The sequence below is a fragment of the Pteropus vampyrus genome, unplaced genomic scaffold (genome assembly GCF_000151845.1).
Source record: "Pteropus vampyrus isolate Shadow unplaced genomic scaffold, Pvam_2.0 Scaffold116, whole genome shotgun sequence".
Lineage (NCBI taxonomy): Eukaryota > Metazoa > Chordata > Mammalia > Chiroptera > Pteropodidae > Pteropus > Pteropus vampyrus.
The window spans coordinates 2,068,604-2,096,010 of NW_011888897.1; the positions used below are offsets into that span (position 1 = coordinate 2,068,604).

At 48.3% G+C, this 27,407-nt stretch overlaps 3 protein-coding genes and 1 pseudogene across 14 annotated transcripts; all 4 read left to right on the forward strand.

The window, feature by feature from the left end:
- The first annotated feature begins 386 nt into the window (after nt 1-386).
- On the forward strand, nt 387-7,564 carry ING4 (inhibitor of growth family member 4). 12 transcript variants are annotated; one of them, XR_002781752.1, is made up of 9 exons: nt 432-591; nt 3,250-3,321; nt 5,042-5,208; nt 5,385-5,499; nt 5,665-5,773; nt 6,028-6,175; nt 6,438-6,499; nt 6,617-7,246; nt 7,361-7,543. XR_002781752.1 is itself a non-coding variant. In XM_011365852.2 (8 exons), the coding sequence occupies exons 1-8, from the start codon at nt 555-557 to the stop codon at nt 6,654-6,656; spliced, it is 750 nt and encodes a 249-aa protein (XP_011364154.1). In that variant the 5' UTR covers nt 432-554; the 3' UTR covers nt 6,657-7,564. The 12 variants fall into 12 exon arrangements, 8 of the variants coding, with proteins under 8 accessions (XP_023389728.1, XP_023389727.1, XP_023389729.1 ...); XR_896213.2 differs by having other exon boundaries at nt 6,617-6,858; nt 7,361-7,490; XR_896214.2 differs by having other exon boundaries at nt 6,617-6,830; nt 7,361-7,475.
- Nucleotides 7,565-7,929: 365 nt separating this feature from the next.
- ACRBP (acrosin binding protein) lies at nt 7,930-15,919 on the forward strand. Its single transcript, XM_011365941.1, has 10 exons — nt 7,930-7,970; nt 8,399-8,793; nt 8,972-9,066; nt 9,554-9,674; nt 10,296-10,764; nt 11,245-11,377; nt 13,317-13,496; nt 13,621-13,788; nt 14,953-15,036; nt 15,623-15,919. Exons 1-10 carry the CDS (start codon nt 7,930-7,932, stop codon nt 15,743-15,745), a joined length of 1,809 nt encoding a protein of 602 aa, XP_011364243.1. The 3' UTR covers nt 15,746-15,919.
- Nucleotides 15,920-17,405: 1,486 nt separating this feature from the next.
- On the forward strand, nt 17,406-26,851 carry LPAR5 (lysophosphatidic acid receptor 5). Its single transcript, XM_011365850.2, has 2 exons — nt 17,406-17,535; nt 24,833-26,851. The coding sequence occupies exon 2, from the start codon at nt 25,042-25,044 to the stop codon at nt 26,158-26,160; it is 1,119 nt and encodes a 372-aa protein (XP_011364152.1). The 5' UTR covers nt 17,406-17,535; nt 24,833-25,041; the 3' UTR covers nt 26,161-26,851.
- Nucleotides 23,017-23,596, forward strand: LOC105295962 (annotated as a pseudogene).
- Nucleotides 26,852-27,407: the final 556 nt, after the last annotated feature.

A 27,407-nucleotide genomic window follows, 5' to 3' on the forward strand; every position in this document is an offset into this window, starting at 1 on the left:
AATGCGGAGGGTTTAAACCTCACAACATGCGATTTGCCTCCCCAACTTCATTAGAAACTGCTACCTTGGAGAAAGCCTTGATTCAGCTGGGACCTGCCCTAGTCACCAGATTTATATTTAGCAAAAGGGAAAGATTCTCCAGTTACTGAAAAGGGATATTTATGGACAACAATCCTAAAGAGACAAGTTTGGGAGGTTTTTTTACTTCATTACCGCACATTCCCGTTTTGGAGGGAAAAAAAGTTTGATAGAGGATGCAAAATGGCGACCTCCAATGACGTCATGCCTGCCACGGTCAGTCTCGTATGGGGGCTCAGTAAGGGCGGAAGCGAACTCAAGCTGCTTCAAGGTGCCTCATTACGGGCGGCCTCGGCTACTTACGCAAAAGGACAAGAGTCAATATCGGGCGGATGTGTCCCAGTGGATAATTTACTAAGGGCGGAACTTCTCCTTTTAAGGGCGGAAAGGCCTTAACCCAAGAATAATAGCTTCAGCGCCTGTCGCATTTCAGCCACTTCCGGGGCGGATCGGAAGTTGCTTTGTTTTGCTTCAAGATGGCTGCGGGGATGTATTTGGAACATTATCTGGACAGTAAGAGCAGGCTGGAGGAGGGGGTCAGGGGTCACAGAGTGGTGGTGGGGGGAGGGAATCGGGCTGAGGAGATCTATGTCCCCGAAGTCCCGTCCCTGTGGTTACAAGGTCACAATTGTGAAGGGGTTCCGGGAGAAAAAATATTGGAGGGTATGAAGAAAGAGGGGGCGGGGCAGCAGGATCTAGGCCTGGCTTTTGGATGTAGATGAGGGAGGGGCTGCACAATGGGGCTAAGGGATGTCTCTTGAAGGGCTAGTAGGTATAGCCGGGAAGGTATTTGCTGCCCCCATCTTCAGGGTCTCCAGCCTCAAGGTATATTTTTTCTCCAAATCGTTTAGAATCGGTCGTTTTAGTATATCACCCACTGCTATTTGGAGCAGTGACAGAGACCTCGCAGCTTCCCCGCTTAATTCTTTCTCAGAAATGGCTTCTCTTGGGGATGGGGGGTTGTGACCACTGTCAGATGATGAATGGAACGCTTCTCGGAGTAAAGATCAAATTCCTATCAAATGCAAATCTTGTGTTATGTTTATGCCACTTATGTAACCTACCCCTTCACAAAGCTTGTAACCCTATGCACTTACATTTATCTTAGTGTTGGGAGTCCTTCATTCATTCATTTATTTATTGAGGGCCTGCAATGGGTTAGACGTAATGGCAAGTACTGGGGATATACAAAAATCAATAAGACCCAGCACCTGCCCTCAAGTGTTCATAGTCTAGTAAGAAACAGATTCTGTTAATAAATATAAACAATGTGATAAGTGAAATACTAGAAATACATTCAAAGAACACTTGGTAACACTGAAGAGGTTAATTACCTAAGGATGTAGGTAAAGCTTTACGGAGAATGTGATGTTCGAATAGTCTTGAAGATGAAGTGTTTATTTGCCAGGGTGGAAAGAGGGATTTGCAGGTTGGGGATAGCATTAACAAAAGTATTATGATGGGTTTGTGGCAAGGTCAGGGAAAAGTGAGGTCAGAGTGTTTGATATGTAAGACTCTAAGGTGGAAGATTGAGAAGTGAGACTTGAGAAAGAGGCTTGGACTAGATTGTGCAAGATTTTTTAAAGCCAAGCTAAGAAACTTGCACGTTAGTGAGGAACCAACAGACTTTTTAAATAGAGATTTTTGTAAAAAAAAAAAAAACATGATAAATTGGAGCATGATAACATTAGCAATAGGGAGCTCAATTAGTGATAGCAGTCTAGGTCAGAGATGTGGGCCTGATCTCAGAGAATGAGAAGTGTTTAGGAGTTAAATATAACAAGACTGACTGAATGACTGAATAGTGAGAGAAGGAAGGATCTAAGGTGACTGACTTTCCTGCTTAGTACGTGAGGTAGACAGTATATCATCAACAAGATAGAAAATTCAAGGCAAGGAGTAACAGCAATATATTTAATTCAATTTAAACTTAAGCATTTGAATGGTATTGTATCCAAGAGAATGAGTGAGATCAAGCTCATTCAGGGGAAAAAGTGAGCAAATGAGAGGATTAAAGTGTAATCTCAAGAAAACATTAACATTTAAGGGACAGGCTATAGAAACATCACTGCTGGAATTACCAATAAGTATATCATGAGATTTGGAATCCCAAGAGGAAAAAAATTACACCAGCTGCTACAGATATGTATTTTAGCATAGGACTAATCACAGATCATGTGCTTTGATAAGTCATAGGTGATGTAATCTCAGTAATGGTGGTGGACCTGAGGCAGTGGAGGCATGCAAAGAGATTTTTCTTTTATGGAAGAGACTTAATTATTCATGCTTTTATTCAAGTATTTATTGTGGACCCTTTACATGCAAGTCATAGTTCTAAACACTAGGGAAATAGAAGACAGGCATGCCCAGCCCTTCTGGAGGGAGACAGATACCGAAACTGTATAACTAATTACACAATTGATTATTTAATTATCGCTAGATAAGTGCCAAGAAGGAGATATATGTATATATAATAACAACAGCATAATCCAGGGTACTCGTTGAGCTGAACTTTGAAGAATGAACAGAAATTTAGTAGGCCAAGAGGTATGGTGGAGGTGGGATGAGGAAGACCGAGCGGCCAGAGAGAGCAGGATGTGGAAAGCCAAGTGGTAGGAAGAATGCTGGCAAGTTCCAATATTCTCAGAGAAGGCCAATATGATCAGAGCACAAAGGGGGACTGACATGAGTTAAGACTGGTGTGAGGTAAGCAAGAGTCGGAAAGTGCAGAATAAGACTAGGAATAGTGCGATAGTAAGGAACGAGGTTACTAAGCAGGAGAGTGACTTGATCAGATTTGCGTTTTTTAGAAGAACGTTCTAGCTACTGTATGGAGAACAGATGGAAGTATGTGTATGATGAGTGATGGAGGCTACCAGGAAGGGATTTGTAACTTGAGGGCAAGAAGTTGGAGGCAGAGATTGAAAATAAAGGAAGGGCTCATTTGTAGAGTGAGGTCACTAGAAGGAGAAGGGGTGGGAAAGCTGTACAGAGATGGGGAGGTTGGTTGTAGAGAGGCAGACACAGCCTCTTCTGAGAAAGGAATGATGAATGCTTTCCCAGATACATCCAATGGTTCAAAGAAGGGAAAACAGTCTGGTTTCGAACCTGTACTTTAAAAGCAGCCATAAGGCCTATGAAGTCCAGTGATTCTATTTCTCTTCTTTCTAGGTATTGAAAACCTCCCCTTTGAACTGCAGAGAAACTTTCAGCTCATGAGGGACCTGGACCAAAGAACAGAGGGTACGTACAGAGTCAGGAGTCCATGTGTATATACTGAGTGTGTGATCATTTCTTTTTTGGTTTGGTGGTCCCATATCATCTGGTCTGATCAGGAGAACTGTAGCTTTCCTCTCTTTTTTTACTCCCTTGCATTTCTTAAAAGGAGAGTAATGAAGATCTGCATTTCTATACCAACTTTTCTATAACAAATGGAGTATTGCAACAATGCCTCAAGAATTCAGAGATGCTATGTTCTTTATATCTTTCTCAAGAAGAATTCAACAAACCACAGTCAACTCTAGAATCATTTTTGTTCTCTATATTCAATATATTTATAGGAATGTTAGAATCCTTCTACTCCACTAGATTGTTAATGTTACTGTCAAAAAATTCATTGTGACTTTGGACTGCAACTCATGTTGGTAAATAGGAGCTTTGTTGTATGAGAAGTTCTTAAAGAGAAAAAAAAAAAAGAGGAAAATCAGCCATTAAATTCAGGATCTCTACACTGTATTCTTCAAACCTACAGAAGCACCGGATACCATCTGTGGCCTTCGTTGGATGTTGAGCAAGTTTAGCTTCATTGAGGCATTCACTTGGAGCCTGAGGTTACACTGGAATGTTGGTCTCTTCAAGGTCAAAGATATCTGTTGGAGCTATCCCCGTATATACCCGCTGAAGGATATATAGATCTCATCTTCCATCCTTATGTAGCCATGCTCAGGGATGTAACGAGCTGTTGTTAGAATACCTAAAACTCTGATTTAAGTTACTCTGGATAAGCTTACTCATGAAAAGGTGAACCATCATCTGAAATCCTGGATGTAGGCCCCTGAGAACTGCCTGCCAGATTCCGAGAACCAGCTTGCTTGCTTTACAATACAGTTCCAACTCTTAAGTTGATGCGCAGAAAGATCAGTTGGAGATTATCAAACTGCTTGCTTTTTCAGCATCCTCCAAGGGCCTCATACAGGTAGGACATAAACATCATGTGTGCATAGTTCTCCCTGTTATCTGTCACTGCACTCTGTTACAGTCATGCTTCTGTCTCTTTCCATCGATATTTTTTGTGAGCCCTACCAAATATTAGGAGGCAGACATCTGCAGTCAGTGTCTTTGGACATCACCAGCCTTCCGATATTGAAGTGTTTAGAGCAATATCTAAGAAAACGAAAAAAATATGAGGAGAAATATAAACAAGTTGCAAATGATGAGTAAAATAGGATGGAAAGTAAGTAGAAGAACTGTTACATAAATGAACTAGGGCCTCATTTTAAATGAAGAGATACAGGTGCACAGACCTGGAAGCCAGCAGCATCAGATGACCCAGCCTGGTTTACAGCACTTGGAGTTGTTGTGGGATATTTTTGAGATAAGAAACCAGCTGGCTTTTGAGACAAAATTCATGGTTCACGAAGCAGCAGCAAGCCTTGCAAAGAAACATCTTCAGGTATCAACGAAAGTATACTTCATATTAGTGCTGTATATAAAGGATCCCTCATTATGTTTCAATAATTTAAGTTCCAACTCTGGTAGCAATGTTTTCAGCACCCGAAGTCATCTTTAAACAAATATTGTCAATATGTTGTATTACTTGAACACATGGCACAGTACCTGTGAACGTTCAGTACATTTTAGTTCGAAGGTTATGGTCAATGGAAAAGGTCCAAGAACAAGAGGAAGAAGTGTGTTTCACCTAGCCACTCAGGGGCCATGGTGACCAGGCCTCTCTCTGTTGTAGACCTAAAGGCTGAAATTGACAAGTTGGCCACTGAGTATATGAGTAGCGCCCGCAACCTGAGCTCCGAGGAAAAATTGGCCCTTCTCAAACAGATCCAGGAAGCCTATGGCAAGTGCAAGGAATTTGGTGACGACAAGGTGCAGCTTGCCATGCAGACCTATGAGATGGTATGGCCCTGTTCATGGCTCCCCACCTACCTCCTGTCTATTCCTTGGGGTCTTAGACCCCTCCTTCAGCTGTGTTGGGATCTGTTTTGGGTCTGGGTGATCCATAGAATCTGCATTAGACTATTTTCTTTCATTGGAACCAGACTTTTACCTTTTCCTTCTTCCTTCCCACCCAGGTGGATAAACACATTCGGCGACTAGACACAGACCTGGCCCGATTTGAGGCTGATTTGAAGGAGAAGCAGATTGAGTCAAGTGACTATGACAGCTCTTCCAGCAAAGGCAAAAAGAGTGAGGAGGGGGGCGGGCTCTGAGAGGCGGGGCGAAGATTCAGAGGGAGAAGAAGCCAGCTCTTCAGCTATGAGGGAAGGGCACCAGGTTAGAAAGAGAGGGAAGAAGGAGGACTTAACCCATCTTTCTGTCTCTTTGCCTTCTGGCTTTCCCCTTCTTTCCCAGAAGGCCGGACTCAAAAGGAGAAGAAAGCCGCCCGTGCTCGTTCCAAAGGGAAAAACTCAGATGAAGAAGCCCCCAAGGCTGCTCAGAAGAAGTTAAAACTTGTGCGCACGTGAGTGTATCGGGAGCACTTTGTCAGATGAGACACTCTTCTCTCCCACCATCCACTCCCACTCCACACAGCCCACCCCTTGCCACTTTCTGTCTTCTGTGCCGGTAACTCTTCTTATCATTTTGGCATCTGCTGGACAGAGGAGAAGCCCCAAATCACTTGCCCCACCAGGATCTCCTTGGATCACCTCTGAGAGCCTCAAGTTATAGCTTCCCTTCCTGAAGATGACACTTTCTCTTCCTCTTGGCATGCAGAAGTCCTGAGTATGGAATGCCCTCAGTGACCTTTGGCAGTGTCCACCCCTCTGATGTGTTGGATATGCCTGTGGATCCCAACGAACCCACCTATTGCCTTTGTCACCAGGTCTCCTATGGAGAGATGATTGGCTGTGACAACCCTGACGTGAGATCCGTTTTGCCTCAGGATGTGGGGTTCTGGGGGACTTAAAGGGAGAGTGAGAACAAAAGGGGGGAAATGGTTAAATAGTGGGACTTTAGGATAGGAGGAAGGCAGTTGGAGTTGTTTGGCCTTGGGACCTCTAAGAATTCTCCATAGGGACCGGATAGGGAATACTCCTAAGGAATCTAGAGGGCAGAGGCTTCTTTTCTTTCTTCTGCCTCACCCTGGCCCGACTTCTGCTTCTGCCATCTTCTTCCTTTTCTAGTGTTCCATAGAGTGGTTCCACTTTGCCTGTGTGGGGTTGACCACCAAGCCTCGGGGGAAATGGTGAGTGAGAGTTGTGGTAGGAGCTGGACTGTCCCTAAGCTGTACAGCAGAGAGCATTCCCCCTTTCACTCACTTTCCTTCTCCCCTTCTCTATCAGTTCTATTCATTCCTTTGTAGGTTTTGCCCGCGCTGCTCCCAAGAACGGAAGAAGAAATAGATAAGGGCCTTGGATTCCAACACAGTTTCTTCTACATCCCCTGACCTGGGCTAGTGGGGAGAGGAATGCCTGTGCTGGGGCCTGGGGGTTCAGGGAGAAGTGGATGGTGCAGTGTTGTCATCCCTTCTCCTCCCCTCTCCCCACTCCTGGTGCTGAGGCTGCATCCAAATCCTGGTAGGGAGGGGTGCCGCAGCCACTAAGGGTATGTGCTCTCATTCAGCCCACCCCCTTCAGAGGGAAGTGGTCTTGCCCGCTGTCTTTTTGCCTCTATGCTGAGGTTGGTGCTGTATTTCTGAGGGATGATCCTCTTTACTCCCCTTGCTTTGTATTTAAGGACTGGGGCAGTAGCAGGAGGGCACTACCCCAGCCCTCCTAATTCCCCTTTCCCCGTGTGTGGGGAGCTACGGTGTAATAAACTTTCATCATTCTCTTCCTGCTTTTTCCATGGTGGGGGCTCCCTCAGCTTATCTGGGCTGTGGCCCTAGTTGAAGGGGCACCCCTTCCCCTGTGCCAAGAGGATTCATCCTGGCCTTGTGAATGGGAGAGGGGGCAAGGTGGAATGCAGATAAGTCACATGTAAAGGAACTTGGGTAGGTGAATAAAAGCTGTACCTGTTGGCCTGCTGTGTTTTTTGTAGAGACACCATTTTAGTATATGTGCTAAGCTTTTTTTTTTTTTTTTTTGCATCCTCTGGGTTGGATAAGAGGCGGGAGGATGACATGCCAGAAGTAGGACAAGACATGGAACCAGAAGTGCACCAGAATCCACAACTTCTCAACTTAGGAAGGACAAAGCTGGCTGAGGGATGTGCCTCAGACCAGGGGTTTCCAAAACTTTTAAAAATTGTGCATCTTTTCTCCATAAAACATCTTTCACTTAATTTCCAATAAATGTGTCTTTGTGTTTTATACATGTACTATTATACTAAATATTAGCTTGATTTCTTATTTTAAATACAAAACATAAAAACATGTTTTTTTCCCTTATGCCTGTGGATTGTCTTGTTCACCTCCCACTGGGAAAATACTTGAGTAGACTTAGCCCTTCTTACCTGAGCTCCCCCTCACCCAAACGTTGCTCTTGTTACCCCTTTTGGCTAATTTCTTACCTGGAGGCTTCCCCTCTGGTTCCTACCCAGGTAGGCTCTGACTTTGTTTTGCACATTCCATGTCAGCAGCCCCAGAAACATACCTATGCTCACATCTAGGCTTCACTGCCTATTGAGCAAATTGTCTCTGGAAGTCCCGGTTTCGTCATCTATAAAATGGGCATAATGGTATCCACTCTACGGGATTACCTTAGAAATGAAATAAGGTGATGCACACATAGAACTATTCCATCAAAGGTACTGCGTCAGTGTTAACCTTTGCCATCATCTATCCAGCTGGAATATGACAGGGAGGATCCATAAGCTCCCCGCGTCAGTTTTTGAGGCCCCGCCCCCAGCCCTTTGTGACGTCGGGGCCGCCTATTCTACTCCCCATCTGCTAGCCCGCGCCGCTGGCTCTCTCTGGCTAGGCCCGTTAGAGGCCGCTTTGGTCCAGGAAACGCAAGCGGATAGTCTGGGGCCATGAGGAAGCTCACCGCTGGCTTCCTTCTCTCACTCCTGAAGGGTGAGAGAGTCCACTCAGTCTCTTATTCCCCGGACTTGGTCCTTTACCTCCGGAGAATCCTTCCTTTAATGTTTCTGAAACGTTTCTCACGGAGGTCGCATTGGATGTGCTCCCTAGCTTCTGACTGAGCTCCTCCCCTGTCTGCTATGGGCTCGCTTCAATCTCTGCCCCTGTCATCCCCACCGCCCCCGCTCCCTCCCCGGTTTCTAATTTGCAAGGGGCTCCACTGCCCAGTCTGGGTCTGTCCCGGGCCAGAGAAGGTTTTGGAGTTCGGTCCATCCATTCATTTATTCCCCGCCCTGCAGTGTTGTTCCTGCCTCCGTCAACTACCCCAGCCCAGGATTCAATTTCGACCTTCACTCCAGGCAGCCCTCTCTCTCCCACCGAATATGAACGCTTCTTTGCACTGCTGACCCCTACCTGGAAGGCAGAGACGACTTGCCGTCTCCGTGCTACCCACGGCTGCCGGAACCCCACCCTCGTCCAGTTGGACCAATATGAGAATCACGGCTTGGTGCCCGACGGTGAGGGCTCGACTGATTAGTGGGCAGCCCCGTGCTCACTGGAAACAAGGGAAGGATATGGCTGGCCTCTAACCCTGCGCCCACATTCTCCACTCTCCAGACCCAGGGTGCCCACTGCCCTCTCCAGAAGAGAGCTCTCCCTTGTGTGTTCACCTTCTCCACCCCTGACCCTTCTCAGGCGCTGTTTGCTCCGACCTTCCTTATGCCTCCTGGTTTGAATCCTTCTGCCAGTTTACTCAGTACCGTTGCTCCAACCATGTCTACTATGCCAAGGTAAGGCCCAGGACAAAGGTGGATCCGATGTCACAGGACCGAGTGAGGAGCTGAGGAAGAGTTCCAGGAGGGCCATCCTTAGATCTTCCCTCCTGGCCACTTTGCCAATTATTTACCCAGATTATGTATGAATAGAGTCTCACTTTTGGTATTCAGACTGTCATAACAATACTGTTAGTGCAAGAAAAGGAGGGAAGAGGGACGGGAAGAGGCAAAGAGATAAACCCTTTCATTTCTTCTCATGGTCAGTGATTTCATTCAAGTCAAACACAAAAGACTGATGGCAAGGGTGTGGCCCAGACAGGGAGTTTTATCTTGCGGGAGAACCCTTTCTCAGGTCTAGAGGGTTCCACCAGAGACCATGTCCCTTCATCCCTGTCCAGGAACTGTGAAAGAGAAGGCATGCTGGAAAAGGGACTGAGGAATAAGCTGGAGTAGAAGTCCACCCTTTGAGAAAGGCATTCCCACATTCCTTCTCTTCTTGCAGAGAGTCCGATGCTCCCAGCCAGTCTCAATTCTCTCACCTAACACTCTCAAGGAGATAGACTCTTCTTCTGCTGAAGTTCCACTCACCACAATGACCTCCCCCATGTCAGCCCATATCACAGGTGAGACCCCCCTCCCCAGCACCTGAGAGTAACTCCTTCCACAAATTCCAGAACCCAGGATTTAAGGCATCAGTGGTAGAGAAATGGGAAGAATGTAGAGCGAGGGTGGGAGATGGGGGCAGGCATCCCTTTACATAAGGGAGAGCCTGCTTTTATGAATACAAGTTAGAGCTTTCCTGTCCCAGAATATCTTCTGACATTACTTAACAAGTCTGCAATGAATCCATGTTTCCTAACTCTCCAAAACATTCCGGTGTTCGGAAGCCCTCTAGGACTTTCGTAAGCTAGAAAGGATTTGTTATTCAGAGTATGTGGTGTTTCCTAAGTGAGAGGGACAATAGGTGGTATTTGAGGTCGGAGATAAGGAACAGGAGCACTTGTAAGGGAGGTGGAAAGGTGACATACCACCAATATCACAATCACCATGGTAATACTATTTTGATATCCGTAGTCTTTTCTGTGTCTTTTATACTTGACTGTGTGAATAAGTGTGATTTAGGCTGCTTTCTTCTGCCTTGGTGTTTATTTATGTGTGTCTCTATGAATAAAGACACTTGAGGGACCAGAAAGCTAACCATCCCTTTCCTTTTCTTTCTTGGCCCCTCCCAAACCCTGCTGCAGCCACAGAACGGCAGGCCTTCCAGCCTTGGCCTGAGCGGCTCAACAACAATGTGGAGGAGCTGCTGCAGTCCTCCTTGTCCCTGGGAGGCCAGGAGAAAGGGCCAGAACATAAGCAGAATACAGGGCAGGAGCACAAACAGGAGCAAGGACAAGAACATAAGCAGGATGAAGGGCAGGAGCAAGAGGAGCAGGAGGAGGAACAGGAGGAGGAGGGGAAGCAGGAGGAAGGACAGGGGACAGAGGAGGGACTGGAGGCCATGTCTGAGCTGCAGACTGACTCACAGTCCAAGTTCCAGGCTGAATTTTTATCTTCTAAGCCTTTCTCTTACCCTCCTCGGGTACGGGAAGTGGAGTCTACGCCTATGACGTTGGAGAACATCCAGGAGCTCATTCGATCTGCCCAGGAAATGGATGAAATGAATGATATATATGATGAGGACTCCATCTGGAAAAGCCCAAACTCTGGCGGGTACAGGAAGTTCTGACTCCCCCACCAGTCTTACCCTTCCTGTTGCCTTATTTGGCAACGAAAAGCCCACCTTCCCACCTTTGACCTCCAGATCCACTCAGACCTGGTTGGGCTTCAGGCACACCTAACAATTGCCTGCCTTATTTGTTCTGTGGCCATCACTGGTTTAAGCACTGTCCTAGACACCCATTTTCTACATGGCATATTGGAATGAGCCCTGTACTTGGAGCTACCAGTCTTGGATTCGGGTCTTGGTCTTGTCTCTGGCCTTGATTAACGTTGTAATTTTTAGGAAGTTACTTCTCCTTTCTGGTCCTCAGTTCCTCATATTTAAAAGGAGGCAGTTGCTCCAGAGGACTCTAAGGCTCCATCCAGCATGCTGAACGTGTGTGACCAAGAATAGAGGCTGAGGGAAGGGGAAGGGATTTCCTGCCCCAGCCCTCTGGCCCATCCCCACAAGTCAGTGCTGTCTCATTGCAGCCTCCTGCAGCTGCCCCACGTGGAGGCCTTGCTGGTGATGTGCTATTCCATTATGGAGAACACCTGTACCATGACCCCCACAGCCAGGGCCTGGAAGCACTTGGAGGATGAGGTTCTTGGTTTCGGGAAGACGGTATGCCCACCATGCTGTTTAATGGATACATTCTCACTGGGTATCCTCTGAGCCAGGCACTACTAGGCCTTTGGAGTGAGGGGATGAGCAGGGATACCGAAAACATGAGGCATCCTGGAGAGATTCTCTTCAAGTGGGAATCTTTTCTTTGGAAGGACATCTCCAGCTCACCCTAAAGGAAGAAAGCCCAAGACCTAGTCTGGAATCCATTCCAATCCAGAATCCATTCTTCGGCTCTCTGAGTTTTTAGGCTTGAGTCATCTCCTCATGCAAGTCACCATCTTCAATACTTGGCTTTGCAGCTCTCCTTTCCACAGGAGTCATAGAACCTGTTCCAGGGATCTGTAGAGAGATTCTAGTCTCAGTGTCTCCTCAGCACCCAGCAAGTCCTCTTACCAGGAAAATGTCCTTTAGGTATTCAAATAGCACAAGTTAGCAAACATTTGTCGAGAGCTGGCGTGCCATCTATTTGTTCAACAAATATCGGGCACCAACTCTGTACTAGCTATTGGAGATGTTAGCAATGAGTACAATAGATCCAATCGTCTGGGAGCTCTTGGAGGAAACAGACAGAACAGCATGACAGGATAAACACTGATGGATAAGTACGAAGTGCAGAGAGGGTGGAAGGGAGGGAGCACAACTGTGTTTGGGAGGATCAGAAAATGCTTCTTAGAGGAACTGATGTTTAAACTGAAACCTGAAGAAAAAAGAAGTTAACCAAGTGAAAGAAGGGGCTTAGTCGAAGGTTCCTGTTAGAGGGGATAGTACGTACAAAGGCTCTGAGACAAGAAAGAAAAGAGGTTTCTTGAGGGATGGAGAATGAGCATATTGCTCCTGTACTTAAAGGGCCTGGAGCCCACAAGGGATTCAGCAGCATTACAAAAGGGGTGTGGTAAGTGTTGGAGAGAGCTTTTTAAGTGTAGGAAGTTCAGGAGCCCACTGGATTTTAGGGCTTGGTTAAGGGAACAACGAGGAGTCCATTTTGCCAAAGCAGTAGGGGATAGAGTCTAGGAGATTGTAAAGGTCTTAATGTGAAAAATCTCAAATGGCAGTCTGAAGCATTTGTGTTTAATTGGGTAGGAAATAGGAATTTAGTAACCATTTTTGGCCACGGACATGACTATGCCTTCCTTTATGGGCTGTTGTGTGAAGCAAACAAGGTGATGTAGGAGATTTTGGGCACTGTGGCTGTACCCATGGGGTGGAGAAGGCGGAAGGGGGGATTGACTAGAGATCCTCCTGAGAAGACTGAGAGCTCAGACAGGGTGGAGAGCCCAGCGAGGAGACGGGTAGCTCCACTCTATAACGTCTTCCAAGAACTCGGAGGTTTGAACCTATGTGCTTAGAGTACAGGTTTTGAGGTTAGAAGGACTGGATCTTGTCTCAGCTTTACCATCTATATATAAGATGTGGTTTTGAGCAAGTTAGCCTCACTAAGCCTGTTTCTTCATCGGTCAAATGGAGAGATTATTAGTACGTATGCTAGTGTAGGGTTCTTGTGAGTACTGAGATGATAGCGTTTATAGCCATGGTGCCTAGCCCTGTGTCAACTCTTTGTAAATATTAGCATTATTATTAGCACAGAGAGAAAGAGGAGATGGTGGTTGGGAGTCCTATTCAGATAGTCTAAGTTAGGGTAGTTGTAGGTCACCCGATGGTAGATAATCTATCAGGCACTTGGCAGTTGAGGATTTGGAGCATAATAAAGATCTGGATGTCTCTTGCAGAGAGATGAAGAATATCTGGAAGGAGATAAATCATCCAGAAGAGGGTGAAGGAATAGATAGCTGAGGCAAAGTCCTTGAGGAACACTTGAGGTGGGTGGGGGAGGGATAAAAGCCAGAGAAGCTTTCGCAAGAGCCTGAATGCAAAGACATTTTGTGGAGATGGCTCTGAGAGTTTCAGCCTCAGCCTCTTAACCACACTCTTGCCCCAGGTCTGTGACAGCCTTGGGCGGCGCCACACAGCTACCTGTCCCCTCTGTGACTTCTGCTCCCTGAAGCTGGAGCAGTGCCACTCAGAGGCCAACCTGCAGCGGCAGCAGTGTGACAGCTCCCACAAAACACCCTTCATGAGCCCCTTGCTTGCATCTCAGAGCTTGTCCATCGGCATCCAGGTACCTAGCTAGCTGGGCAGCCTATAGTGGGGGAGGCCTCAGGCTCCAGGCAGATATGGGCAGTGGGAGGGAGGCCAGCAGGGGAGCAGGGGTGTGCACCTCTCCCCTGTCCCCTGTGCCACAGGTGGGAAACAAACGATCAGGCCACTTTTATGGGCTGGAATTTTACGGCGGGCTCCGCATGGACTTCTGGTGTGCTCGGCTAGCCTCAAAGGGCTGTGAAGATAATCGAGTTGCTGGCTGGCTCCAGACTGAATTCCTTAGCTTCCAGGATGGGGATTTCCCTACCAAGGTCAGAGCCTTTCCCCGAAGCTCAGCCCCGCCCGACTCACCCCACTTCCTTTGGGTTAGTTTCTTTAGGCAGCCCTAGGATGTAGAAGGGGGCTTGGGCTCCTGGCTTCTGAGAACCAGTCCTCACTGCTGAGCCTCCCGTCTCTCTCCGATAGACCTCACTCCACCTTCCCCCCACACACATACACAACAGAGCAGGATTGTATTTGGCAAAGAAGTAGGAAATGAGAGGGTTGGGAGAGCACAGGACTAGGGGGCAGGAGACAGAGGTTCTGGTCCTAGCTCTGCCGGTTACCTGCCTGGAAGAGAGGGTTTGGTCAGGTTACTTCTCACTCTGAGCCACAGTTGTACTCATCTCTCCAACACATGACTAGCTGATGCCTGAGGGGCACCAACTCTGTGATCCGAAGCTTCACTGCCTCAGTCTGACAGTCTTCTTCCCGGCTCTTCCAGTGCTTTTTCTGCTCAATGGAATCAGCTTTGCTCCCTCTCTCTCCAAAGTTACCTCCCCTGTGGAGCTACCTGTTGTACCTGAGAGCCAGGCCCCCCTTTCTGGTTTAGCAGGGAAAATCAAGGCGAGGAAAAGTAAGGGCAGCTTCAGAAATGGTTGGTCTCTGAGCTGAGAGGCCCCTGCTTAGATCTTATTCCTGGGCCCCTAGATCTGGAAGGAGTCTCAGAGATTATCTCTGCTCCCTGGATTTATAGGCGGGGAGGCGAGGTCCACAAAGGAAATTGACTCACCCAAGGTCACATGTTAGAGAGTGTTCACCCTCCCCCTCACTTACCTATCACTAGGAGGCTCCATGAGACTGGGCCACCAATTGGGCCCCCTTCCCAGGTTCTGTACCCTTAGGGCCCCACTGCCCCATCGCCATTCCTCAGCCGCTTTCCAAGCAAGCTGACCAGCAGAGCAGCCACTTCCCACCTCTGGCTCCTGGCTTCTCCCTAGTAACCTAGTAACTGAACTACGACTGAGAGAGGGATGGGAAAGGCGGAGGGGACAAAGGCCTAGTCCTCAGAGAGGGGAGCACCCCAGGTATGAAAGGTCTGGTTCTCAAGGGTCACGCCTCTTCCCCCAGTTCTGCCAGTGTGGGCAGTCTCTGGAGAGCTGGTGTCTTGTAAGGCTTCTGATATCTTACCTCCCCATCCCTGGCTCCTGGCTTAGATTTGTGACACTGACTTTGTGCAGTACCCGAACTACTGTGCCTTCAAAAGCCAACAGTGTTTGATGAGAAACCGGGATAGGAAGGTGAGCCCCTCACCCTGCCCCCTCCTTCTCCCATAAGCCCCTCAATCACTCAGTTACCTTGGCTGGGTCTGTTCTGAGCCACCGCCCCCCCCACCCCTCCCAGCAGCAGGGATGTGGAGAGCAGTTCCCTACTTGTCTCTCAGGACAGAGGCCTCCACCAGAGTGCTCCCTCTCCTCTACTCCTCCAGCCTTGGAGTAAGCAAGGTTCCCCCAGGCTGGAGGGTTCCGGGAGGGATGCTGCAGATGAGAAGTGAGAGCCCTAAAGACACCACAGGAAGAACCCCATCTGGGTTGGGAATTAGATATTGAGGTCTCACTCTTGCCTCCTGCTATTACTCACCCAATGGTCCAAGATAAGTTACTTCCTTCCCTAGCCTCAGCCTCCTCATTTCTGAAAGGAGGGGGCTGGGCTACTTGGTGTCTTGCAGCTTGAAAAACCCGCATCTGAGTTTCCTCCTTCCCTCTCCTGCTCTGTGCCCATGCCCGCCCGCCTCTGGTTCTTATGGGATTTCCGATACCTTCCCACCTCCACACCTCTGGCTCCTGGCTCTGTGACACAGACTGTGTGTACCCGATCCCCATGTAGGTGTCCCGTATGAGATGTCTGCAGAACGAGACTTACACTGTCTTGTCCCCAGCCAAAAGCGAGGACCTTGTACTTCGATGGAGCCAGGAGTTTAGCACCTTGACTCTAAGCCAAGCCGGATGAGCTGGGGTTCGTCCTGTCCCCACCCCACCCCAACCTTTCCACATTCTCCATTGCTTTTAGACTCCATTTGTCAATTTGCTTCCAGGCTGCCCCTTTTGGGTCTCTTACCTGACCCCTACTCACATTTTCCTTGGGTTGGGACAGCAGTCCTGGAGAGGTTCATGATGGGAACTCCACTGCCTTAAAGAACGTCTTTGCATAAAGTATTTATTTTCAACCTGTGTGGCCTATTTTGGTTATGATCCCATCCTCAGCACTGCCACAGTGCCCCATGGGAATCCACCCTCCACCCCCCTGGGGCTTACAAATCCATCCGCAGGTAAGAGACCCTCATGGGAATGGCACTTAGGAAAGCAGCCAGCTGCCAGGAGAAGAAGCCCTAAAAAAATCAGAGTTGGGTTGAAGAAGGCCATAGCTGGTGCAGAGGGATTTTGTGGGCTGTGAGGGCAGACATGTCTTCTTCATCTCTGAAGCCCTAGGCCCCAGGAACTCAGCTGTGAATGTAGAATTGTCCCTCTGGAGGATGAAGGCCAGAGCCTGACTGAGATCATGTCCAGAAGGACCAACCCCGGGGAAAGAGGGCAAGACTTGCACTTTATCAGAAAGGTAGAAACAGCTGGGGACTGGAGCTCAGGAAACTCTAGGTTTGACATCCAATAATGGGCCAGATGGTCTGAATGTTGAGGTGGTTGCATCTTGACCGCATGCATTGAGATGCGACTCCAGCACTGGCCTTAATGACTTGGGATCTCCCAGAGTGTGTTCTGGGGACATATATTTTTGGGGAACTGTACAGTTTCTCTCTCTCCTATAGATTCATAGTGACTAACAACATAAAAAAAAATGGAAAAATTCAAACATTCACAAAAGTAGAAGAGTATAATGCACTCCCATGCACGATCTTCACCCAACTTCGATTATCAACACATGATCAATCTTTTAATGGCATGTTAAAGGCTCTGAGGAGCCCTGTGATAGAGAACCCTGTTTAATCCAATGTTGCCCAAACTCATTTGACCACAATGTCTTTTTTTATGTACCACTCAAAAACTTGAACTTGCTTTTCTGTATTAAGCATGGACAACATGTCCAGCCCTGTTGATACAGAAGACAAGGGGCTTGGCCTGAGGGTGCAGTGAAGAGGGGCTACATCTAAGCTCTTTGCCCAGCTCCCCAACCCCTGTATCCAGCTCACAACCTTGATAAGAGGCAGAAGTAAGGTGGAAACACCCAACCTGGTAACTGCTGCATTGGAGGGGCCACGTGTACTTTGCAATGTGAGGGAGCCCAGCAGCCCCAGCTGACTGACACGCAGAGAGGCCCTGGGCAGAGTGAGGTCTAAGCCATGAGTGGTAAGAGCAAAACCACCTGCAGGGATCTAAAAGAGAGAGACACCCAGGGGGAACTGGTGAGAACAGCCAGAGCCCGGCAGGTTAGTCACCACATCAGTGGCTGGCGCGCCAGTTAGACTTCCCAGAAACGGTGGGGAGAGTGTGAGCAACGGGCAGGGGGAGTCATTGCTTAGCCAGAGTTGGGGCTGGATTAAGTGCCATTATCTGCTGAGCTTTCTTCTCTGGCGTGTCTGTGGAGAGGCTGAGGGCACTGCTTCCTCCTCTCTCTCCCTGCGCATGTGGGGTTGGGTGAGTGAGAAGAGCTTGAATCTGCTGAGATCTGCCCAGGCGGGTGTGTCCCCACCCTCCCCAGAAGCAGGTCCTTCCAGCCCAGCCCAGCCCAGAGAAGGCAGCGGAAGCCAGCTTGGGGCAGCGGCAGAGCTCAACGCAGAGCCACAGGTACGGGGGTTTCACAGGTGTGCCTGAACCTCATAGGGCACAAGGGGTAGCACCCCTCCTTCAGAAATGGGGGACCTGGGTGGGGAGAGAGGTGAGGGTGGGCCCTAGACCCTGGAAGATCTTTTATTTGTTTGTTTTTTCTTTTTTGTTTTTGTTATTGTGTTTTGTTTTTTGAAAACCTTTTTGAATAGAGTAAAAAGCTAAAAGGTGCTGCCTCAGACTTAAAGACCTTGTCAGACAGAGGACACACCCTGGAGTGCCCCTCTGAAGCTTAAAGCCCCACTCTGGGGCATATTGGGGAGGCTGTGTTCTCCCTTCACCCTTTAGGCCCCTCTGTCATGCTGAACCCCGGGCATCCCAAGGCCACTGAGGTGAGCCCTCTGGGGACGGTCTTTCAATTTTTTCCCACTCTCAGTTAATATTTAACCCCCCACACCCACTCACCTCTCAGGGCCAGGCCCTCTGCTAGATGACAATGAATTTATCCAATTGAGCTCCATGAACATGTTTCCAGACTCAAATGTTCTTTTGGTTATCCTTCCCAGCTAACCAAAGGATATTATTCTAATAGGGTGTTTGAGAAAACACTGTCTTAACCCAATGCGTTCATCTACAGAATAGGATTAGACAAGATGGTCTCTAATGTTCCTATGCTCTGATAGGATGTGGTGACACTCTCGTGAGTGACATGAAGAGGATGAAATTTCACATATTAAGCACAGGTAGGGGAAATATTTGAGGGTAGGCAAGGCCTTATGATACATTCGTATCACATCTATTACCTATATTAATGGGGGCCTCCCTGACAAGAAGGGAATCTCCCACCAGATTGTATCTCCAGCTCCTTTTAGGGTGAGCTGAAGTTATATCCCTACGGAGAAAGGGAGACAAGGATCGAGTGGGAAACAAACTTGTAAGCCTCACCTCCTGGCCACCCAGAGACTCTAGAGCCCAGCTCTGTCTGCCATCTGCCTCTGATGCCATCAGCTCTCCCCCACCCTGCTGCCTTCAGCATATACCCCAACACACAAACCTTGTGTGTCCAGGCCCACAGGGAAGGAGACGGCAGAAAGGGTGAAGGCAGAAGCCAGTGGTGTACACACAGTGCTGTCAGAGTTCAGGACGAGGACAAAGAGGTCAAAGGCTGCAGGAGTCTTGGAGGTGGGACATAGCCAAGCTCCCAAGAAGAGTAAGATGCATGCAGACCACTCAGGGCACAGGGCTAGAATGGCTGACTTCTCTTTTTTTTTTTTTTTTTTTTTTTTGAGTGACTTCTCTTGATTGAGACTTTATTTCCTGTTTTTATTTTCCAGCTCTTGAAAGCAGGGTGGAGGGAGATGTGCCGGTGAGGAGGTGACATCCCCACATTGGGGAAACTAATTATAGAGCTGTAGGTCACCTTTGCTTTCTGCCTTTACCCAGAAAAAGGGAGAGAGATGAGATCAGTATACCCGGGGCGGGAGAAGACACAGCTGAGGATGATATTAGAAAGGTAGGAGGAGACAGGTTCAAGTAGGTGTGGGGAGGCTGGAGCAGGAATTTTGGCTGGGGAAAGCAGAGCAGGCCTGGACTAGGGAGAAGGAAGGATATGGAGAAAGAACATGATGACCCCCTGGGGCCTGTGCCAGACGGGCACCTCTCCTTGGGAAGAACATGGTCCCTGGGGCAGGAGGAGGCCGATCACTCACCCTGGTGACCTCTTACACTCTCCACGCCACAGAGCTCTCAGACCCAGGACAAGCTGATGAGCAGAACTCATCTGAGTCCCCAAAGCAGCTCTGGGACAGAGCTTTTTACAAAGCCTTTAGACCACATTAAGGTTTTGCTGGAGGCTTAGCACAGTTTGGATCCGTTTGGGGAGTCTGAATATACAAATATTGAGAGGTCTTTATTTTTTTTAGTCTTTAAAAAAAATTTTTTTTTTTAATTACAGTTGACATTCAATATTATTTTATACTAGTTTCAGGTTCAAGAGGTCTTTATAAATAAGCTCGTCTGTGTGTAGAGGGTGCGTCCTCCCAATCGCTGCCTGAGCACAGCAGCAGAGGAAATGGGCTTAGCTCACAAGGCAGATTAGAGGGCACCCAGTGTATGGGTGGGACACACTGAACTGGCCACGATCCAGAATTTAAAATGAGATTGGGGCTATTCTAGAGCTGATCGTCTGGGGCAAGGGGAGTGGGGAGATCTGTGATTCCTTCTTTTCAAACTTCTAAAGAATGTGAATTACTAAAAAGAGGAGTCAGAGAGAAAACAAAGCATTTGGTGAATATGTGGAAGGGACAAGGGGGGAAGTGCCCGGAGAGGGTGGCAGACAGAAAAGTTGGACAAAGAAGAGGTATTTCTCTCCCCTCTCTGCCCCCAACATTGTCCCAAATTGCCTATTCCTTTGCCTTCAGCTCCTGTCTGCACTGTTGGTCAGATGCCAGAAGTGTGGATACCGCGGGTAGGTTGTATGGAAGGGTGAGAGGGAATGATCATGATCGAGCCTCCTCCCCACTTTTATTCTCTCATTCTCACTTCCTGCCTATGGCAGAAAATAGCTCTGTCCCTCTAGCTTATCTCAGCAAAGAGTGGTGCCCAGCCCAGCTCAGAGGGCAATGAGACAGGTCTGAGAGGCCCTTAAGACAAAAGGAAGCTGGGCCCGAATGTGCACGTGAGAGGCTGAAGGACAGAGACGCAGGCAGGAGCAAAGTGGCCGCACATGCTCTGGTGTGTCAGTGGTGTGGTGGGCGGATGATGTGGGATGGCGCAGTCCCCAGGGCCGCCTCATGTTTGCCCCTCAGTGCCTTGGGGCTGGGATCTGTTTGTGCACATCAGCATGAATATGGGCTCTTGAAGCTGTCTGGCCATGCCTGTCTGTGTAAGACCATGGTCCCCTAAGGCAGAGGCTATGTCTGACCTTCCTCCAGGGGCTGATTGTCCGTGCCTCCATGCATACACATACTTGTGTGTTACAGAGTATGTAGAGACATTCATGGCTAGGGATCTGCTAGGGATATTACTAGAGATCTTGTGTGTAAATCTCAGTGCACTTATACTGCTCTGTGTCCTGGCACAGGTACATGTGTGTGGCAGTATGCTTATGTTACCACATCCACATGTGTTGAGGTGACTGAGCCTATGTGGGCCTCCATATCATGTTTCTTCTTCTCCTTGGTGAAATGAAACCCTAGTGGCTGTCCTTTTCTGGGGTAGCTGCTGTTTCCTCACTTCTTATATTTCCCCCATAACCTGACCTCTTCCTCCAGGCAGGATTGGAGAAAGGGGGCAGGGCTGCCCCTTCCTCACATCTAGAACCCTCCTTCCATTTCCTGTTTGCCTCCTTTTTGGCAGTTTTCTCATCTTTGCCATCTGGCCTGGCACTGCGCCCGTCCAGCTCCACTGACGGAAGCTCCAGGGAAGCAGGCGGATGGGGTGGGGACCAGGGCAGGGGCTTGTCAGCTCTCAACTCTCAGCTCGGGCCATTCTATGTGAGTCTGTCAGAAAAGGGTGATTTTTTTTTTTTTAAATATATAAATAGGTTCCACTATAGAGAAACCCAAGGACTTTTTCTTTTGGAATGAGAATAGCATTGCCATCTGCTTTACTAAAGGATTCTTAACTTTAAGTAGCAGCTTACCTAATACATTTTTGTCTGTTTAACATTGTAACTGTTGACAGAAAGACTTGGAATTCTTGGAAAATAATTATTTATTCACTAATTCAGTGTCTAGTATGTGCCTCCCAGTTATAAGGAGCTATTGATTTTCCGAGCAATGGTTAAGAATGATAAAGTTTTACTGTAAGTATGGTGTAAACTGTTATTGAAATTTTAATATAAGCTGTTTCCAAACACACCTTTTAAGGGACATGGTCTTTTACTCAGTGAGTTATACAGGTGGATAAGATAGTCAGGAGTGGGTAATTAGTGGTTAGTTGCCTGGATTGATACAAGAGATACTGTAACGAATTATAGTATGGGCAAACATGGGGGGAGGGGCCAATATCCTGCCAGGCAGCCAATGACTACCACAAGGGCCTGCTAAGTAGAGAGACTGAAATGTGAGCAAGCTTCGGAAGAAAAGTCCTAGGTCCCAACCCAGGACTTTATCATCTAGTTGGAGGAAATGAACAGACATAAAACAACCCGAGGAATTCAAAGTAGCAAGCTAAGTGCTTAAGCAGGTAAGGGAAAATAGTAAAGAGGGGCATATTTGTATGTGTAGAAGAGATGAGCCTGTGTTATCGGTGTTTGCTGTGGGAGAAAGAAGGAAGTGGGATATAAAGTATATATCAATTGGACAAATGAGGAAGTAAAACAATTTATCTGTGGGCACAGGTTTCATACAGGCAGATCTAAAAGACCAGGTGCTCTGTATACCATGCATCCTCAACTCCAACCATCCACTCTTGATGGAAGCAGCACTGGACGACTTGGACTTTGGAGCTGGGCAGTCCTGGGTGTAAATCATGACTTCGCTCCTCACCAACTGAGCTCTTGAGCTTCTGTTTGCTTTCCTGTGAAAATGAGAATAAACACTGACCTCAAGGGGATGTTGGATTAGCGATTATGCATGTAAAATACCCTGGGATATGGTGAATGATCAGTAAATGACAGCTATTTCACTCAACATTTATTGACAAAGGTGCTGGGGATGCAAAGATGAAGAAGTCACAGTCCACAGCCTCTTCCTCAAGGAGCTCACAGTTCAGTGGGAGATACAGACTAAGAACAGCTAATTACAGTACAGTTGGGAACAGCTATGATAACTCTTCTGCTATATCTCTTACAAGTCTTAAACTGCTGGTAGCTGTGGTTAGAGGGAAAACAAACGAACAAAAACCCCAAAAGAAAACTTCTTATACTCAAGTTTACAACTTGATCCCATGTAAGAATTTAAGCAGTTCCTTTCGAAAGAAATAACTACAGAATCTTAGGATAACTGCTCCAGGTCTCTGGACAGTTTCTCTCCCTAAAGATGGCACATGGACGCTCATCTCCCTAAAGATGGCACATGGACGCTCATGCTATTGTAAACAGCATTATTTACAATAGCCAAAAGGTGGAAAAACTCATGTAACCATTGACAGATAAATGTATAATCAAAATGTGGTAAATACACACACACACACACACACACACACACACACACACACACACAATGGAATATATTATTCAGCTATAAAAAAAATGCAATTCTGATACATATACATGGATGGACCTCAAACACCTTATTGTAAGTAAAATAAACCAGACAGGAAAGGACAGTTATTATATGACTCCACTCATATGAGGTATCTGGAATAGGCAAAGACATAGAGACAGAAAGTAGAATAGAGGTTACTGGCAGCTGGAGGGCAGGGGTGGTGGTGGAGGTGGAATGCGCAGTTATTGTTTAATGAGTACAGAGTTGTTTGGGATAGTGAAAAAGTTCTGGAAGTAGTGGCGATAGTTACATAACATTGTACTTAATGTGAATGTACTTAATGCCACTGAATTGTACACTTAAAGATGGTTAAAATGGGCCTGACGCTTCAGGAGCCGTGGGCTTCGGTGCAGACATGGCCAAGTCCAAGAACCAGACCACGCACAACCAGTCCTGAAAATGGCACAAAAATGGCATCAAGAAACCCAAATCACAAAGATATGAATCTCTCAAGGGCATGGACCCCAAGTTCCCGAGGAACATGTGCTTTGCCAAGAAGCATAACAAGAAAGGGCTGAAGAAGATGAAAGCCAGCAACGCCAATGCCATGAGTGCACGTGTGGAGGCTATCGAGGCTCTCAGAAAGCCCAAAGAGGTCAAGTCCAAGATCCCAAAGGGCGGCAGCCACAAGCTCAGTCGACTTGCCTACATCATTCACCCCAAGCTTGGGAAATGTGCTCGCGCCCATATTGCCAAGTGTCTCAGGCTCTGCTGGCCGAAGTCCAAGGCCAAGGCTCAAACCGAGGTCCAAGCAGCTCCGCCTCCAGCTCAGGCTCAGGCTCTGGCTCCCAAAGGTGCCCAGCCCCCCACGAAGGCTCCAGAGTAGAAGCCTCTGTCTGCTGATGTGAGGATGGAAGGACTGGTGTGACCCCTGGGCTGCTGTCTGCTTTGGGCTGGTGTCCTATGCTATTTGTACAAATAAATCTGAGGCAGAATAAAAAAAAAAGATGGTTAAATGGTAAATATTAAGTTATGTATATTTTACCACACACACAATAGATGGCATCTGGGTAGCTTCTGTGGCCTTGCGAGATTAAGGAAAGCGGGATCCTCTGGCTTCTCTACCACTTAGCCTTGGTCTGCCAGCTGTTGCCTGAGGACTGCAGCTGCTGTGGTCTGTTCTCTCCACCAGACTCATCAGCACCTGTGGTACTACCTCACCTCACTGCCCTGCTCCTTGGGCTTAGGGTCCCTTTTAAGCCCTCACTATCAAACCACCATCTCTCCCCTATCATAGAACCCCATCTGGGAAGCTCTCTAGTCAGCCCCTCCAGGAAAGCCCCTGGAAAAGCTCAACTCACAAGGCCTTACTCTGCCTAGCAGGACTGCGGTTGTGTGCAAACAGCCTATGAGAGCCCTGTTATATTATTATCCCCATGTTACAGATGAAGAAACAGAAAGAGAGGTCAAATAAGCAAGCTAACCAGGGTGCTCTGAGCACAAACTCAGCCTACACAGGAGCAACAGTGGATGTAATGAGGCTGGGATTTTGTACTGTACTTGGGATCTTGAACTTTATTCTTTAAATAATGGAGAGCCAGCACAGCACCTGTTCCGGGGAGGTGCTCCATAGTACTGGTCACTACCTGACATAATACCTGTTTGATTGCACTTTATTACCTGTTTCCCTCCAAAGGAATGAAAGTAGGTGAGGGCAAGGCCTTTGTTTTGTTCACTACTGTGAAAATGCCTGGAACATTCTAAAGGCTCAGTGAGTATTTGTAGAAGAAAGGGAGAGAAATTATTAGATAACAATAGCATAAACACTTTATGTATATCATCTCACTTAATCTAACAGCCTCATAAATTAAGGAATCTTCCCTCCTCGCCCCCCGCCCCCCGCCCCAGGTAAGAAAAATGAGGTCAGAGAGATTAAGTCACTTTTCTGAGGACAAAAACTAGGCAAATTGGCAAAGCCACGATTTAAATCCAGGCAGTCTGACACTATGCTACACAGCCCTGCTGCAGAAAGCTACTCTGGCTGGCTGGAAGATAAGGAAAAGACTTGAGGCTGAAGAAGTAGGCAGGCCAGTTTAGCTAGATAAACATTTGTTTCTTCAACCCTGTCTTTGTATAATCTTGACTTTTGGTTTGTCTTTCTATTCCAGATCTCCAGATGATGAAGCTGTCACCAAAGGCATCCATCTCCTTGCAGCCAACTGCTCAGCAACCATAGCCCACATTCCCATGCCCTGCCTCTACTTGCTTTGAGATTATCTCTGTGTAGCCTCCAGGCCCTTCCCCGGAGATGAACGCAATGCCAGGGCCCTGGTGTGCCCCATGATGCCCCGAGCCTAGCTCCTTGGTACGCTTTGGCATGATGTTGATCAACTCCTCGGCAAACGCTTCTATCATCAGCTCTGATTTTCCGTGTCCTGACTACCAGACCACCCACCGCCTGCACATGGTGGTGTATAGCATAGTGCTGGCTGCAGGGCTCCCACTCAATGCACTGGCCCTCTGGGTCTTCCTGCGCGCACTGCGCGTGCACTCAGTAGTCAGCGTGTACATGTGCAACCTGGCAGCCAGCGACCTGCTATTCACCCTCTCGTTACCTGTGCGCCTCACCTACTACGCGCTGCACTACTGGCCCTTTCCGGACCTCCTGTGCCAGACGGCGGGCGCTATCTTCCAGATGAACCTGTATGGCAGCTGCATTTTCCTGACCCTCATCAACGTGGACCGCTACGCCGCGGTCGTGCATCCCTTGCGGCTGCGCCATCTGCGGCGGCCCCGCGTAGCGCGGCTGCTCTGCTTGGCCGTGTGGGCGCTTATCTTGGTGTTCACCGTGCCCACCATGCTCGTGCACAGGCCCTCGCCCTGCAGCTACCGCGGCATCCAGGTGCGCCTGTGCTTCGAGAGCTTCAGCGACGAGCTGTGGAAGGGCGGCCTGCTGCCGCTCGTGCTGCTGGCCGAGGGACTGGGCTTCTTGCTGCCCCTGGTAGCGGTGGTCTACTCGTCGGGCCGGGTCTTCTGGACCCTGGCGCGGCCCGACGCCACTCAAAGCCGGCGGCGGCGGAAGACGGTGCGGCTCCTGCTAGTCAACCTGGTCATCTTCCTGCTGTGCTTCGTGCCGTACAACACCACGCTGGCCGTCTACGGACTGCTGCGGAGCAACTTGGTGGTGGCGAGTCACGCGGCCCGCAATCAGGTGCGCGGGGTGCTGATGGTGATGGTGCTGCTGGCCGGCGCCAACTGTGTGCTGGACCCACTGGCGTACTACTTCAGCGCCGAGGGTTTTCGCAACACGCTGCGCGGCCTGGGCTCTCCGCTCCGGCCCAGGGCCTTGGCCACCAACGGGGATGGGGCGGCGCTCACCCAGACGCCCGCGGAGACCACTCACACCACTAGTCTGGCTGCCGCTAGCCAGGAACTGCTCAGGCACTCCACGCCCGGGACGCCCTTCACCCAGTGCCCCGGGGATTCTGCCCTCTAAACGCACATCGAGCCCTAGCTCGATCACCCCCACCCCCACCCCATCGCGCCTCTCACACTCACTGACTTTGAGGGTATCCGCATGAGAGAAGTGGATCGGACACTTGGACTTCTGAGTGGCAACTGCATTAATGCAGACAAGAACAAAGTTTGGGAGCAAGGGGCACAGGGAAGGAAGAGTGCTGGTGGAAATGTCTCTAAATTGGTGATGGTCAGCATAGGGAGGACCCCTTAGTCCGTCGGAAGTGATGCTATGAGCCTGTCAATGCAGAGGCAGAGGATTACTGAAATGCCCTTGACACGGAGGGGGTGTGTGTGGGAGGCGGAGTCTTGAAACACTGCCGACATAGATGGAGCAGAAAATGGGTGTCCTGGATTTAGACAGACCACAGCAGTCTTAGAGACATAGATGCCACCCACTTTCATTTCCACCTGGTCTTCCCCTGCCCAGCACTGAGGCATAATACAAGAGTTTATTGGATACGGACAAAATCGGGATTCCTTCTTGTTTAGAGACTCGTAACAATTTAGACCTGACACCCAGCATGGGGTGGTTGGGGGCAGGGAAATCGGTGAGTTCAGTTTTTTCCCCAAAAACTTTTGGTCCCTGTTCCCCTTTTGAGGTCTTTTCAACCCCCTTTCAAGACCTCCTCCAGTCTAGGTCCTAAATTCTCCCCCCATCCACTTCTACATCTAGAATAAGGAAAAAATTCTTTGTACTAAAGTAGCAGTTCTCAAAACTTTTGGGTCTCAGACCCCTTTACACTGAAAAATTGAGGATTCTAAAGACCTTTTGCTTATGCTTTATTCTTTTGATAACATATTAGAAATTAAAACTAAGTTTTAGAAAGAGAAATACACAAGCACACATTCCATTAGCTGTGAGAGCAATGATATCACATTTCATGAAGCCTCTGGAAAACTCCACTGTATACCTGTGAGACAATAAGAGTGAAAAAGACAATGACATCCCAATAGTGTTATGAAAACAGTTTTGACCTCGTGGACTCCTCAAACAGTGGGTCCCCAGAATGCACTTTGAGAACCATACCTATCCCAAAGTATTAGAGTTCCTGTGTAACTTCCCAGGGCATTATATACATTGTATTTTTTATTGCTATGGGAGAGAGCAATGCTCAATAAATCACTTGTTATAGTCCTTAAGGCTTGGGGTTGGGGGGGCGGACAGTAGGAGCTTGCACACCAAATGGAACTCTGCCTTGGGCTTCCTCGAGCAGCAGCCCTAAA

Bases quoted from the DNA above. Each gene is read 5' to 3' on its own strand.
- ING4 (XM_023533959.1), top strand. From the start codon at position 555: ATGGCTGCGGGGATGTATTTGGAACATTATCTGGACA. The intron at 3,322-5,041 runs GTACGTACAGAG...TCTCTGTTGTAG, and splicing joins CCTGGACCAAAGAACAGAGG to ACCTAAAGGCTGAAATTGAC. The intron at 5,209-5,384 runs GTATGGCCCTGT...CTTCCCACCCAG, and splicing joins CCATGCAGACCTATGAGATG to GTGGATAAACACATTCGGCG.
- ACRBP (XM_011365941.1), top strand. From the start codon at position 7,930: ATGGTATCCACTCTACGGGATTACCTTAGAAATGAAATAAG. The intron at 13,497-13,620 runs GTACCTAGCTAG...CCTGTGCCACAG, and splicing joins GCTTGTCCATCGGCATCCAG to GTGGGAAACAAACGATCAGG. The intron at 15,037-15,622 runs GTGAGCCCCTCA...ATCCCCATGTAG, and splicing joins TGAGAAACCGGGATAGGAAG to GTGTCCCGTATGAGATGTCT.
- LPAR5 (XM_011365850.2), top strand. From the start codon at position 25,042: ATGATGTTGATCAACTCCTCGGCAAACGCTTCTATCATCAGCTCTGAT.